Source organism: Culex pipiens, chromosome 3 (genome assembly GCF_016801865.2).
Source record: "Culex pipiens pallens isolate TS chromosome 3, TS_CPP_V2, whole genome shotgun sequence".
In the NCBI taxonomy this organism is placed as follows: domain Eukaryota; kingdom Metazoa; phylum Arthropoda; class Insecta; order Diptera; family Culicidae; genus Culex; species Culex pipiens.
Window position 1 is genome coordinate 23,259,113 of NC_068939.1, and position 14,192 is coordinate 23,273,304.

The 14,192-nt window shown below is 40.5% G+C and overlaps 1 protein-coding gene across 1 annotated transcript; it reads left to right on the forward strand.

The window, feature by feature from the left end:
* Positions 1-11,072: 11,072 nt before the first annotated feature.
* LOC120418917 (uncharacterized) lies at positions 11,073-13,802 on the forward strand. Its single transcript, XM_039581448.2, has 3 exons — positions 11,073-11,229; positions 11,296-11,955; positions 12,008-13,802. The coding sequence occupies exons 1-3, from the start codon at positions 11,167-11,169 to the stop codon at positions 13,589-13,591; spliced, it is 2,307 nt and encodes a 768-aa protein (XP_039437382.1). The 5' UTR covers positions 11,073-11,166; the 3' UTR covers positions 13,592-13,802.
* Positions 13,803-14,192: the final 390 nt, after the last annotated feature.

The following is a 14,192-nucleotide window of genomic DNA, read 5'->3' on the forward strand; positions in this document are numbered from 1 at the left end:
GATCATAGTCATAAGGCTTTCTAGGCCCAGTGAAAAAAATATAATTTAACTCAAAAATGATGAACTTCTCGTCACAGTGTCCTGATGCAAACAATGATCGAGCTCGAGCTGTCACAGCCCTGCGAAGTATGTTGGCTGACATATCGGGCGGTCAGTCAAAAAAACCAGCTAGAAGTCGCCTGACAAAAAACTTTTGCTAGAAAGAGATAGGAAACCTGATGCAAACAATCGTCCAGCTGTAATGTAAACATACTTTGAATGTATTGGTAAATTTCTGACTAGAAAGCCTAATACCGTACCCCAAACTGTTCAATTTTTATTTTATGTGAACCGTACCACAAATTAATAAAATATGATTTTAAATGGTAAACTGCTTTACCGACACTTACCGACACCATTTGAAAAGGGAGGAGCCAAAAAATAAACTTTACAAATGTTCTGGGAACTATGGATTTAACGGGAATGGTACTTATTAATCATATACTTATTAATGGTTAGCGGTTTTTTTTGTAATGTCCGGGATTTGTTACCGCTTGATGATGATGTCTCCTGTTAATTCTTCCGTTGTGCTGCCGCCTTATCTAATTGAGCTATCTCAGTTACATTACGTTTGGCGGTTTAAAATGCATTTTATTATGAAATGTGGCCTCAAAATTTATCATAAATATATCGTAACATGTATGGTAGAACCATACAAATAAATTATAGACCAATCACATGGCGAACAGTTATCGTTCTGATAATGGTCAATCAATTGATTAAATTATTTGGACTTATAAAAATTATCACGAAAATAAATTAGCTTTACATACAAACTATATGACAAACAGGTATATCGTTCCATGAATTGTTGAACAATGGTTTGAATTGTTGAGACTTAGGAAAATTTTCGCTGAATTCAGGTATATCGTTCCATGAATTGTTGAACAATGGTTTGAATTGTTGAGACTTAGGAAAATTTTTGCCATAATTCAGGTATATCGTTCCATGAATTGTTGAACAATGGTTTGAATTGTTGAGACTTAGGAAAATTTTCGCTGAATTCAGGTATATCGTTCCATGAATTGTTGAACAATGGTTTGAATTGTTGGGACTTAGGAAAATTTTCGCCATAATTCAGGTATATCGTTCCATGAATTGTTAAAGTATTATTTGAATCATTCGGACTTAAGATTTTTTTTGCTGTAGTTCATTTGGCTCAATCATCACGCAGAAAAATGAGGCATATTTGAATCAACAAAACATTTTGTTGATTTGAAAATCAAGATTTTTGTTGAATCAACGCTAAACGTCAAAGCAACTTTTTCAAAACAACAAAAGATTTTTGTGGAATTGAGAAAACAAGGTTTGTTTCAACGCAAAATCGGCGTTGATTATATTCAACAAAATTTTTGTTGAAACAAACCTCGTACAGGCTGATTCTACAAAACATTTTTCTGCGTGATACAATACCTGTTTCAAATAATCCTAAGCGGCGAACAGTTATATCGTTCCGTGAATTGTTGTACAATTGTTTGGATTATTGGGACTTAAGAGTTTTTCGCTGAACTTCAAGTTGGAAATACTACGTCGGCTATGGTACCCTTATGTTTTAACAATAGCTGTTCCGAAAAATCCTTACCATATGGCGAAAAGTTATGTTTCTCCATGAATTGTTCAACAATTGTTTGAATCATTGGGACTTAAGAAAATTTTCGCTAAAATTCATTTTTGGCTCAATCATACTAAAACGGTTTGAAATAATACCAAACATATGAGGAATAATTATATCGTACCATTAATTGTTGTGCAATTGTTTCAATTATTAGGACTTTAGGAAATTTAGGAAATTTTCCGCTTAGGTTTCTTTGACTAAATCATACCGAGTATCATAACTTTTATCATACCGGCTACAGTACAATTATGTTCTAACAATAGCTGTTTCGAACCATCCTAATCGTATGACGAATAGATACCGTTCATTAAATTGAAGGAAAAAAAATCAACCATTCGAATATGTCAAGATAAGTGCAACAATTCGGGAAATAGTACCATTTTAATTTTGTTATATGGTTGTGACATTATATCAACAATATCACAAATGGTAACCATACCAGAAATAATTTTCTTATGATTTCGACAGTTTCACCTTTGGTATTTGATTATGCGGGTGGTGCCTTCCTCACATTTACAAAGTAAAAATGAAAATAAGTTTATGAAAATATATATACCTGATACAGACTTTTCCAGAAAACATGCAGACTCTCATTTGAAGCAATGTGGCAACCGGGCGTTTCGCATCTGGCGCGACTCTCGCACGTAAACAAAAAGACTCAGCCTTTTGAGGTTAGGCAAAAAATCACCCTTTTTTGTATCTACAAAAATCTTTTTCTTGACATAAATTTTTAAATACTTAACTAAACAGAATAAAATTTAATAGGGTCTTAGGGGACCCCAAAACGAACAGAATAAGGCGGATCCGGCCAAAATCGGTTCAGCCAGTTCTGAGATAATCGTGTGGAAAAAATCATGTCTACACACATCCCCACAGACATTTGTTTAGAATTTGATTCTGAGTCGATAGGTATACGTGAAGGTATATCTAGGAGTCGTATTTAAGAAGTTCATTTTTCGAGTGATTTTATAGCCTTGCCTCAGTGATGTGAGGAAGGCAAAAAGGGACCCCGTTCGAATGGGACCGGGACCATTTCTGATAACTTTTTATCATTTTAATGCAAAATAATCTATAGAGTTATCTACAATGGGCATGTATCGATACATGTATTGCGTGCACGTACAAGAAAAAGATTGAGGTTAAATTTTGTACCACCCAGCAAAACAAATTTAGCGCTAGTGTGCGTGAGATCGGGCTTAGATAGCTCTACAAATGGAGCACTTCCATTCGAGCAGTTTTTGCTTTTTTCTACAATGTATTCCTTATGGGAGAACTGTCATTTCTACCACTCGAATCCGGTGCTCCATTGACAAGACAACAAATAGGGTTCTAACCTAGGTTCTAACATTAAGCTTAAATTTGTGATATTGTTTACTACGATAAAGCTTATTAAATAAAAAAAAATCTGAGTACAATAAACCTTTGTATGACCGCGCAGGATTTAAAATGGATTTTAAAATCAATAAAAAAAAAATAATTCGCGGCCCTTCTTGACAGAAAAGATGATAGTTGACTGCTCGTTTCAAGGGGACCATATAGTTGATTCATTGAAAAAATGTTGTCTTGTCAATTTAAAATCAAAAAAGTAATCAGAACTGGTTTTTAACCGTGTTTTTACCATTGTACATTACAATTTGTCTATAGGAAACAGTTTGGCCAATGTTTGACAGATCCAAACGTGCTGGACACTGTGATATTTTCGAGTTTAATCCAATATTAAAACTTTATTATTTATAATACAAACGGGAGACAGATGCTCCATCTTTATTGGTCCAACTCTGACTGACTTCCTTCACGCCAGCTGCGCACTACTACACTCGCAGTTCTACACGCTTCCAGCGGTTTACCTAAACTACACTAATATTTAGGATACCACAATGTTCAGGATGCCACATCCTCCCCTTGCCAAATTGAAAGTTATAATAAATACACTAACGAAACAATAAAGTAAATGTTAAACTAAAATCCTTTCTGCTGCTTCTCGTCTCAAGTTTTGCAACGCCTGGTGAAGTGTCCTTCCCATAGAACGAAGGCTATCGGCTTAGGCTGCCGATACCAGTGATACTGATACCAGCCGATACCAACGATGCCAGTGATGCGGATCCAATTCCCTTCTTTGCGTAATCATTGATCGTCCAACTTTCCTGTCTTCCTCCGAGTCAACTAAAATAAGGAAAAAAATGAAGAAGAAAAAAAACACAAAAATCAGCAGTATATCAAGCTCTGAAAAGCAAAATAAAAAAAATTGAAAACCACGTTTATCATGCATAGGAAATCATAAACCTCTTTGTAACATATTTAACCGTATCAATATAACATCAATTTGAATAAAAACTGTATAAGGCTTCCTCTCCTAACTAAAATTTATGTGTTTATCACAGACGTGAGTCATGTCATTATGGTATAAACTTCAGTGAACTTTCTTCTTTACAATTATTTAAACTGTGATATAAGAATACTCTTTTCATCGAACTATCCCCCTTCTATTGGCTATTCGGAGGTTTCTTTTTCCTGCGATAGATTTACGCAAAATGTGCTTAACTTTGAATGTATTCACTGTTGAAGGGTATTCTATATCTCAGCTAAGACCTAACTGTAGTAACTGTACACAAATAATGCTAAAAACAATGCAATAAATTGGAAAATTGTTTAGGGTTTCCACAAGGCTTGAATGACATAATTCAATAGCATTCTTAAATAAAATAAATTTCAGAACAATATTTCATCCTAGGGTTAAAGTAAATATGTTTAGTTTGTTAAGAACTCGGTCCTATTTCCATCCACTACTTTTACAAATGATATTCTACTTATATTCAAATTATATTATATAAATCTTTTACATAACCTTGATTGCTCTTCGCCTATTGATCTTTTTATCACTTGGCTTCAGATGAAATCGTTTTTATAAACTAAAATCACCGGAAACTTCCTATTGGGTTATATATTTATGAAATTGATTAGGGAACATTGTGTGATGAGAACTCTTTTTTTTAAGAGTGATTCGCGGCTTTACCTTAAAAAAAAACGAATTTTACGAAGAGCCACATTCAGCTATGTCCTGGTAGTTATTCTATAGTTATAATTTAACGACTCATACCGCGGTTGGCGTATATATAAGATTCCTTGATTTAGAAATAAACATACTTTGCTTTGTCAACTACGTAAGTAATGTTATTTACATTCAATTTGATTGATAACAACTTTAACTTTCGTCACCCGCTATCTCGAATTTCGTATCTTGTACATTCTCTCCTTATATTTTATATGTGTGTTTAACTGTAGTAATATATTATACTTGTTCTTTACTTATTTTTTTCGTCAAACCTACGTTGACTACATAGATCCCTGCCTAAAATCTAAATACAATGGAACATAGTTTGGATAATATTGGGTTGTAGAACCGTTATTTTTTTCTATAGTGGAACTTATCAATGTGTAATCCATTGTGTTGCTATATTTGTTATGAGCTTCCATTATTATTTTTGGCGAGTTCTGTGCAGGCAATAGTGCCCCATCCTTCCATTCCGGTAAATTCTGAAATGTGAACTGTCAGCGAATCCTTTCTGTGGTAGACATTACTCATTAAGGCTGGCCACTTACATTTTTGCGATACATTTTCGTTTGTTTTAGAATTACTGTATCCATTAATAATGACTCATTATTTTGGAGCATTTTCCTAAGACTTATCAACAACATTCTTTGGGTTAAAGATTATAGTTCTTCTCGGTTCTTCTTTGTTTTTTTTTTTTTTATTTCTTACATGATATTATCTCTTCTTTTGTCGACTTCTGTCCTCACAGTATTAATATACTTCTCATTTAAAATAACTCAACTCGACTTCTTCGGTAACTGCAGCTAGCTTCGGACCAAATTTTACTCAAATTCTCAGCAACTCTCTCTAGGTCTAAATGCAACTCAACATTCAGAAACTCTTTTGCCCGACTCAATTTTTCAGGAACTCTTTTGCTGCAGTTGGCCTTGGGCTTAACCCGACTCAACTTTTCTGGAACTCTTTAGCTGCAGTTGGCCTTGGGCTAAACCCGACTCAACTTTTCCGGACGATTGGCCTTGGGCTAAACCCGACTCAATCTCTTGCAGCAGTTGGCCTTGGGCTAAACCCGACTCAACTTTTCTGGAACTCTTTTGCTGCAGTTGGCCTTGGGCTAAACCCGACTCAACTTTTCCGGATGATTGGCCTTGGGCTAAACCCGACTCAATCTCTTGCAGCAGTTGGCCTTGGGCTAAACCCGACTCAACTTTTCTGGAACTCTTTAGCTGCAGTTGGCCTTGGGCTAAACCCGACTCAACTTTTCCGGACGATTGGCCTTGGGCTAAACCCGACTCAATCTCTTGCAGCAGTTGGCCTTGGGCTAAACCCGACTCAACTTTTCTGGAACTCTTTTGCTGCAGTTGGCCTTGGGCTAAACCCGACTCAACTTTTCCGGACGATTGGCCTTGGGCTAAACCCGACTCAATCTCTTGCAGCAGTTGGCCTTGGGCTAAACCCGACTCAACTTTTCAGAAACTCTTTTGTAGCAGTTATTTTTATCCCTTTATCTATGCTCTCAAATCTTCAATTTCATTCATTCAATTTAAATCTTTGCACACTTCATTTCTTTCTTCTTACTTTTTTTTAATCATACATGTTAACAGTAGCATCGGTATTACTTACATGTCGTTATAATTTCTCAAATTAATGTTTAATAGTTAGCTTTCTTAATATAACTGTTAGAATTTCTCTCAAAACGCAATTGCATTCAGTTTAATATGAAAGTTTATTTTATTTTGAAAATTTGTATCTCGGTTCAACAAGCAATTATTTATGCACTTATAAACATTATCTTCTCATGTTATGTATATTCGTAAATATCTGCCGAACTATTAAACAACAAACGCAACAAAGCAAATAGGTTATGACTCACATTGTCTGAGCAAAAACTTAGGCAAGAACTATTGAGGATATCTGAAAATTAACAATTTTTATTTTATAAATTTAAAAGTACTTTATCGAACTTATTTTCAATGGGGACATAATTTACAGTATGTATTTTTAAATCCAATGATTATACACTAACCCTGAATCATCACAAGCCAACTCTACGCCATCCTCAAGCCTCCTCTTCACCAAGCTTCCATGTAATCATCCACAAGCCATCTCTCCTCCAGGCATGAGTGAATCAACGACACTAAGCCACTCTTCGGTACATCCCTCAGGCACTAAGCCTCCGATCAGCACACAGCCAAAACATCCCCGTCCTTACAGTTATTATCCACAGGCTAAACGCTAGTTATCTTTGACATTTTTAGTTGGTTCTTTCCAACTGTTTTCGAGAAAAAAAAAATCTATCCTAAAGTCTCTCTTGGCTGTTCAGCTTTTCTTTTGTTATAAGTACAGTACCTAAACATCAACTAAAACTCCTATTAACTCTCGGCACCGTGTATAAAGTAAACATCGCCCTTCCGTTCACCCAAGTTTGGGTAATGTTATTGCGCAATACCCACTAACTTGGACTTTGCACTAAATTATTGCTATCGATCGCATCAAACGTCAAAAATTATCCCTCACTAGAGGGCGCTGAAACTTGGGGTGATGTTTTCATTATAACCTACAGCGAGTAAATTGATTTGAAATTTGAAATTGTTTAATTTCATCATAAAATCGACATTAGTAGCAAATTGTATCATTTTCAGCTAAGAAATAAATAGCTTAATTGATAAAAACGAAAATATTTGTGTGATGGCCGATTCAACCTGTTCATTTCTGATTCAAAATAAGGGAATGTTTTAATCAACCAAAACCTAACTAATCAATTGAGAATGTAGATTATCCAAGTGAACAAATATTTTTTTAAAAGTCACTTCTACCATAAAAGCAAAGCTCTGCTTGAAAAATGATAAATTTCGATTTTCGACAGGAAATGTAAATAAACAACTACTGGCTGCCTAGTTTTGCAATTCTTGTTGTCAAAAGTGCGAGAGAAAAGTGCGGGCATAATCCAAGTTCCAATGAGAGTGTCAATATTATTGACACTCTTAATCAGAACCCCTTTATCGTGCATCATGTAAACAAAACTCCTCGAGTGCGCTGTCCGTGCAGCACACATACAAAAACATTCACTACGCGGACCAGATTAATGTGCGTCGACGAATCCGCGGATGGCCACCAAACGCGAAATCAACGATTGCTGTGACTCCTGCATGACGCAACGAATGCAGAAGATAAGCGCAGCTTGGTCGCAAGGCGCAGCGCGGGGGAATGGAAAAAGGAGAACTACGGCGCTCGTGTACTTTTGTCCCGTCATGGGAGGAGGGGGGGAGAAGACGCACATCAACTCAGGAGGCCGCACACGCGACTGTCATACACACAAACACACACACGCTCGCCTCACGTCAACAAAACAACCGGAACATGCTCACCGAACTCCATCAGGCCCGCTGTCTCGTTATGGCAATGCTCGGCTGCCACCGCCATCGTCGCCAAGATGCCGTCTTGCTGCGCGAAAATGCCACTGCGTCTATTTCTCACTCAAAGGAAATCGAATTTTTCCACTTTTTTTTTAAATTATCCAGACTTTACTCACAATATTACAATTTATCAACATGGCAGGATCGCCAATGTGATATTTTCGAGTTTAATCCAATATTAAAACTTTATTATTTATAATACAAACGGGAGACAGATGCTCCATCTTTATTGGTCCAACTCTGACTGACTTCCTTCACGCCAGCTGCGCACTACTACACTCGCAGTTCTACACGCTTCCAGCGGTTTACCTAAACTACACTAATATTTAGGATACCACAATGTTCAGGATGCCACAGACACCAAACACCCTTTACGCCCAGCAAAACTGGCAGTATTGCAAGCGCAAAACATACGTTGCCAGTGCCTATTTATTTTGCATCGGCCAGTCTGTTTCCCCTGGACAGTCTGTATTGTACATAACAATTGACATAGGGCTTTAGGACCCCATTTACTCTTAATTTTAGGACCCAATTTACCGTTCGACGGATAGTCATGTTCTTTGCTAAAAGCAATTATTCACTGTCTCAGTGAACATGGTCAAGAAATCCGTTCACCGGTGGACCAGTTCTCTTCCCGACTCTTGCAGGGCAATCCGTTCTCCAGGGGACTGGTTCCTTTTCCAATAGATTTTTCAAAAATCCGTCCACCGGGGGACGGGACCAACGTTCACCGTTGGACCTCATCCTTTGCCAACTTTGGCAAGCAATTCGTCCAACGGTGGACCACTTTTTGACCTACTCCGGTTTTCTTACCAATCCTCCGGAGCACAAACAAATCTCCCTTTCGCACAACAATGACAACAAACTCGAAATCGAAACGTTTCAACAAAATTTCGATAATTTTGATAAGTCCAAAATCACACTTTTAGGAGTTCGCTTAACTGAACTTGTTTTTTTTGTGATTTTTACCATTTTTGGAGTTCGCGATTTCGCACTTTTTTGAGTTCGAGTAAGCGCTATAAGTGTATCCAGGTTTTTAAGCGAAGATGGCGTTCGAATGGTGAACGCCCGAAATGTCAAAATCGCGCAGTAGCACCAACATTAGAGAAAAAATGTGGCTGTCATGCCATGGCACACTTCTTCCGTAATGTTGGTACCACTGCGTGATTTTGACATTTCGGGCGTTCACAATTCGAACACCATCTTCGCTTAAATACCTGGATAAGTTAACCATGTACACTGAAAGAAAGGCACATAGTAACATCACATGTTTTGCACATGAATCCACCCCATTCGACTTCGCATGTGAATGTCATGTGTAAATCACATACACAATCACAATCATAGCACCAAATGGTAAATTCAAATGAAAAACACGTTAGCTTCATGTGACGACGCACATGAATTTGGAAAGATTTTCTCATAAATTTGATATGATTTTTTAGTGGAAAACAAATGGTTTTGTAGGGGTTTTTAGGTGTCTTAAAAAAAAGGAAATTTCTTCAAATAAAATTATTTCACGAATTCATTTAAATACAACTTTTATTACCAATTTTATAATATTTGTATCACATAACAGAACACATTTCGCTTCACTGATATTAAACCACGGACGAAATTAAACGTTAGGCCCGATTAAAAGGTTGAAAGCGGAGCTTCTCTAGATTCACAATGAACGGATCAGCCTGCTGCCGGATCGAGAAGTACTTGATCGTCTTGGATCATTTTTGCTCGGTCAGCTTGAGCCCTCTGGAAACGACTTGACCGTAGCGGTTCACCGGTCCAGCAGGGCATAATATTTGAGCGCCTCGATGACAATGTATGGCCAAAACTTGCGCCACTTGTGGTCGATCCGTATAACACCATCGTAACCGAGCTCCACTTGCAACCTTGTAGCTCCATATCAGAAGCAGATTCCAAAGATGACCGCTAGCCGGAATTTGCTCTTCTGCAAAAAAAAGTTTAACCTGCATTAATTTCGAAAAACCTAACTGTTTCCTTTCTTTTTTCTTACCACCAGCGTTAAAGCTCAAGTTTAAACCACAATATTTAAACTAACTCAGGAAATTTGTTTCCTGAATAAAATTTTAAATGAAACTATTGGCACTACGCCCCCCGGGCCATGGCCTTCCTCTAACGTGGGATTTCTGCTCCAGTGCCTCTGACGAGACAGGAGAAACCGGGACCGACGTTTTACTTCACCATCCGATAGAAGCTCAGTGGATAAGGCGGGAATCGAACCCGCGTCTCATAGCATCATCGGGATCGGCAGCCGAAGCCGCTACCCCTGCGCCACGAGACCCACGGAAAATTTTAAATACCGAACGCAAATTTTGAACCACCATCGTCCGTGGCCATCTTACTAATGAAGAATTTTTCGCCAAACACATTCTAAAACCAAAGCATTTCATTGTAACGTGACTTTCACTTCGAAATCAAAGGAAAAGTCCAATGGGACCAATCGATGTGAAATTCAATTGAACCTGTAGTGAAATTCATGCGAAAAAAGAGTGGAAGTTTTCTTGCTAACGATCAGCTGGTTTTAAATTATTTTCACATCCATTTAAAATGTAAAACATGTGAGAGCCATGGGAAAAGCACGTGAATTTATCGTGTTTATTTTTTGAGACTCTCACGTGAAAAATCACTTGAGATTACTATGCTGGTTTCTTTCAGTGTAGTTGGTTCGAATACGATTCAAATCGAATTCGTGTTCAGAAATCGAATTGAACTGACTGGGTAGAGAAAATAACCCAAGTTTGATTGTATTCGATGCGAGTGTGTTCACTTTGTTTATGTTGACTCATCACGAATGTTTACATTCAAAAATTTCATTTTCTGCTGCGCCTTTCGGTTCAACATCACCGGCAGCAGTTTCCGATAAAGCTGCATTTCAGTGCAATCTGTGCGAATGTGCGCAAAAGCTGAGCTTATCTGAGTGTGTGCTTCGGCACTCTTGTTTTTTTTCGTGCCAGTCAGTCAGTCAGGTTGCGCTTATCAGCGCGCAGGAGGCTCATTCCTGAGTCATCATTTTCATCACAGCAACCATGACCAAAAGTGCCAAAACTAAGAAGCCAGATCTGGTCAAAATGGCAAGGGAGGCCGCTGCGGTGAGTGTTGTCCGGGGAAACGGTTCTTCGGGATTTGGTTCAAGTTGATGGTTTTATTTTTTTCAGGATGATAATCGCATCATGGGCTACAACCTGCAGCTGCAGGCGTACGCTCGGTTCATCCGGAAGATTGGAGCGATTCCGGTGCTGGACTCCAACATGGTCAACTTCCTGCAGGCCCTGTTGGATCAGTTGCTCAAGATCACCGAGTTCGAGACGTTCCGGGAGGAGACCGAACGGGAACGGGATTTGCACGGAAGGGATGTGGCCTTCGTGCTGGCCTGTGCGTACTGCGGCAAGGTCGCATTTCCGTCCGGTGTGCAGTTGTTGGCTCACTTGTTCAACGATCCGCACGATCAGGTGCGAAAGAAGAACCGTTTCAAGAAGCTTCACGGACCGATGACGCAGGATCTGGTGGCGTTTCTCGAGCGGGAGAAGCACATTCTGACCCGACACCACTTCCGGGAGACGCTGCTGGAACCGTTGGTGGATTTTTACTTCCTGACAAAGTCATTCCTCAGCCAGACCAGTCGCTATCTGGAGGCGTTGGAAAAGCAAGAGCAGCAGCCGTCGATTTCCGTTGGCCGGAGTGTGGACGAGATTCTGGGGTATGTTGTGGAGCTGATCGACAGGGCGCACTGCATCGAATCGGTGCCTCACTGCAGTACGGTGCTGTTCCAGTATCCGACGTATGGCGTGGCGTACACTTGCAATAACATCGTGTTTGTAAGTATCGCGTGTTATGTTGTTAATTGTAAGCTGACATCATTTCTTCCAGACCGACGTCAACGTCGTAATGGAGTACTTGCACAAAACCCCGAAACAACCGCCTCAAATTCAGGGCAACATCTTTTCTCTGCCTCGTCCGCCACCGACATCACTTCCGAACCAGATGTTTGCCGGTCAAAATTTACCCATGGCCAACAACAGATCGCCAATGCCACCGCGACCGTTCGTGGGCGCTCCACAGCAATCCCCAACTATGGGACGGCCAATTACCCGAGCAACGTCGGAGATTCCACCCTTTGCCACGTGTCCTCCTCCCCGGATGATCATGTTTCCCCAGCCGATGCCTTTCCTGATGCGAACACCCTCGCAACAGATGCCGATGAATGCGTTCTCAACGCCACAGCAAGGTCCCCACCTTCGTCGAATGTTGTTCAACCCGTCGACGCCACCACAAACGCCGCAGTCGCCTCAATCTCCGATGTTCCAACGGGGACCACCCCCGGGATTCCTACTCCAGATGCCGCCGTCTCCCGGCTCCCCTCCGGTGTTGGGTGGTAACGCGCACTCGTCCTTGCCTCCGTTGAACGAAGCCGGCACGGCCGATCATCCCATCTTCAACGACTACCTCAAGCGGTTCCTCGCGACTCCAAAGCTGGACGATCTCATCGAAACGGGCAACGCCCTGTGCCACTTTACCGCCGCAAGTCTCATCCCGTCCGAACTGATCCGGGCCCTAAAGAGAACCATTCCGGAGGCCCATCTGACGATCAGCTGCTTCGGGGCGAAGGTTTCCGGCGTCGGTTACGAAACGGACAACGTGAACCTGTACGTGGACGACGGAACCTGTCCCAAAACGGAACCGTCGATTGGCGTTCTGTTCAAGGCACTGCTCGATTACTTCTCAGCCCACAGCGGCGATTGGGTTCTCCAAAACAGCAAAATCTGCGGACTGTGGACTCACCTGAAGGTGAAAAACTGCTCCGAGAACGTCTACTGCCAGATCTCCTTCGACAGCGAACCGTACTGCGCCAACACTCGGCTCATTCGCTACTTCACCGGCCAATACCCAGTCTGTCAGAAGCTGTGCTACTTCGTCCAAGAATTTGCCAAACTGGCCGAGCTTAACTTTGAGCGCAACGTCATCGTGGTGCTCGCCATCTTCTACCTCCAAATGCAGAACGCGCTGCCAACCGTTCGCCACCTCCAAACAACCCTGGACGAAACCATCGCCTGGTCGCTAAACTTCAGCCCGCTCCCACCCTCGGACCTCAAGCTGAAACCGCTCGCCTCCCAAGACATCCGCCAAATCGGCCGCTCCTTCTTCCACTTTTACGGCCACAAACTGACGCCGCTCTCCGAGTACGTGCTGTGTCCGTACGACGGCCAGATCATCGGCCGGTCCGATTTCAGCCCTGCGAACGAGTGGCGCCTGCCGCAGCCGCGCTACCGCGCCTACCTCGAATCGGCAGCCGGAGTGCAGCTCGAGCGGCTGGACGTGGGAGGGCCGATGTGCGTGCAGGATTTGCTCGTGCTCAAGACGAACATCGCCGGCAAGGTCAGCGCGGACGACTGCAAGAAGTTTGTACGGCTGTGCCGCATGGCGGACGAATTTTACGCGAATAATGCGCTGTGAAGAAGTCAAGTGCATTATTATATACTTTTTTTTTGTTTCGTTACGTTTTACGGTGCCGCATTCGAAGGCATTCGTTATTTTATTGACAAGTTACTTCTTTTTTTTACCAAACGCGACTCGCAGTAATTATATTACACTCAAAATACACTGAATTACCATGACCAAATCGAGAGAGAATAAAAGATAGATAAAACTTTTTTGAAAGTTTCTACCAAGCGTTGTTTCAATGATGTTGATTATAGTGAAATAATTAATTCCAGCGAAAAGTAATACTTTTCCAAAGTACAGTAGTTGTTCGGTAACTGGGCTGAGAACGTAGCCCAGTCACCGAATGCTGCTCGCTAACTGGGCTGAACGAAAAATAACGAGGGGACCACCGATGCATAATATTTCCTGATGAAATGTAAAAATTAAAGTTACTCAATTTTATTTACAATGCTTACTTTTCATATTTCTTCAATTGTGACATAAATTTAAATAGAAGTTTGAAAAAAGTTTTTTTTATTTATTGAACAGGCTTCTGGCATCCAATAACCCCTCAAACATATTTTTAAGGGTTTTAACTCACTTTTCAAAAACTAAATTTAACAATTTTCAAAAA

Bases quoted from the DNA above. Each gene is read 5' to 3' on its own strand.
- LOC120418917 (XM_039581448.2), top strand. From the start codon at position 11,167: ATGACCAAAAGTGCCAAAACTAAGAAGCCAGATCTGGTCAAAATGGCA. The intron at 11,230-11,295 runs GTGAGTGTTGTC...TATTTTTTTCAG, and splicing joins TGGCAAGGGAGGCCGCTGCG to GATGATAATCGCATCATGGG. The intron at 11,956-12,007 runs GTAAGTATCGCG...CATTTCTTCCAG, and splicing joins CTTGCAATAACATCGTGTTT to ACCGACGTCAACGTCGTAAT.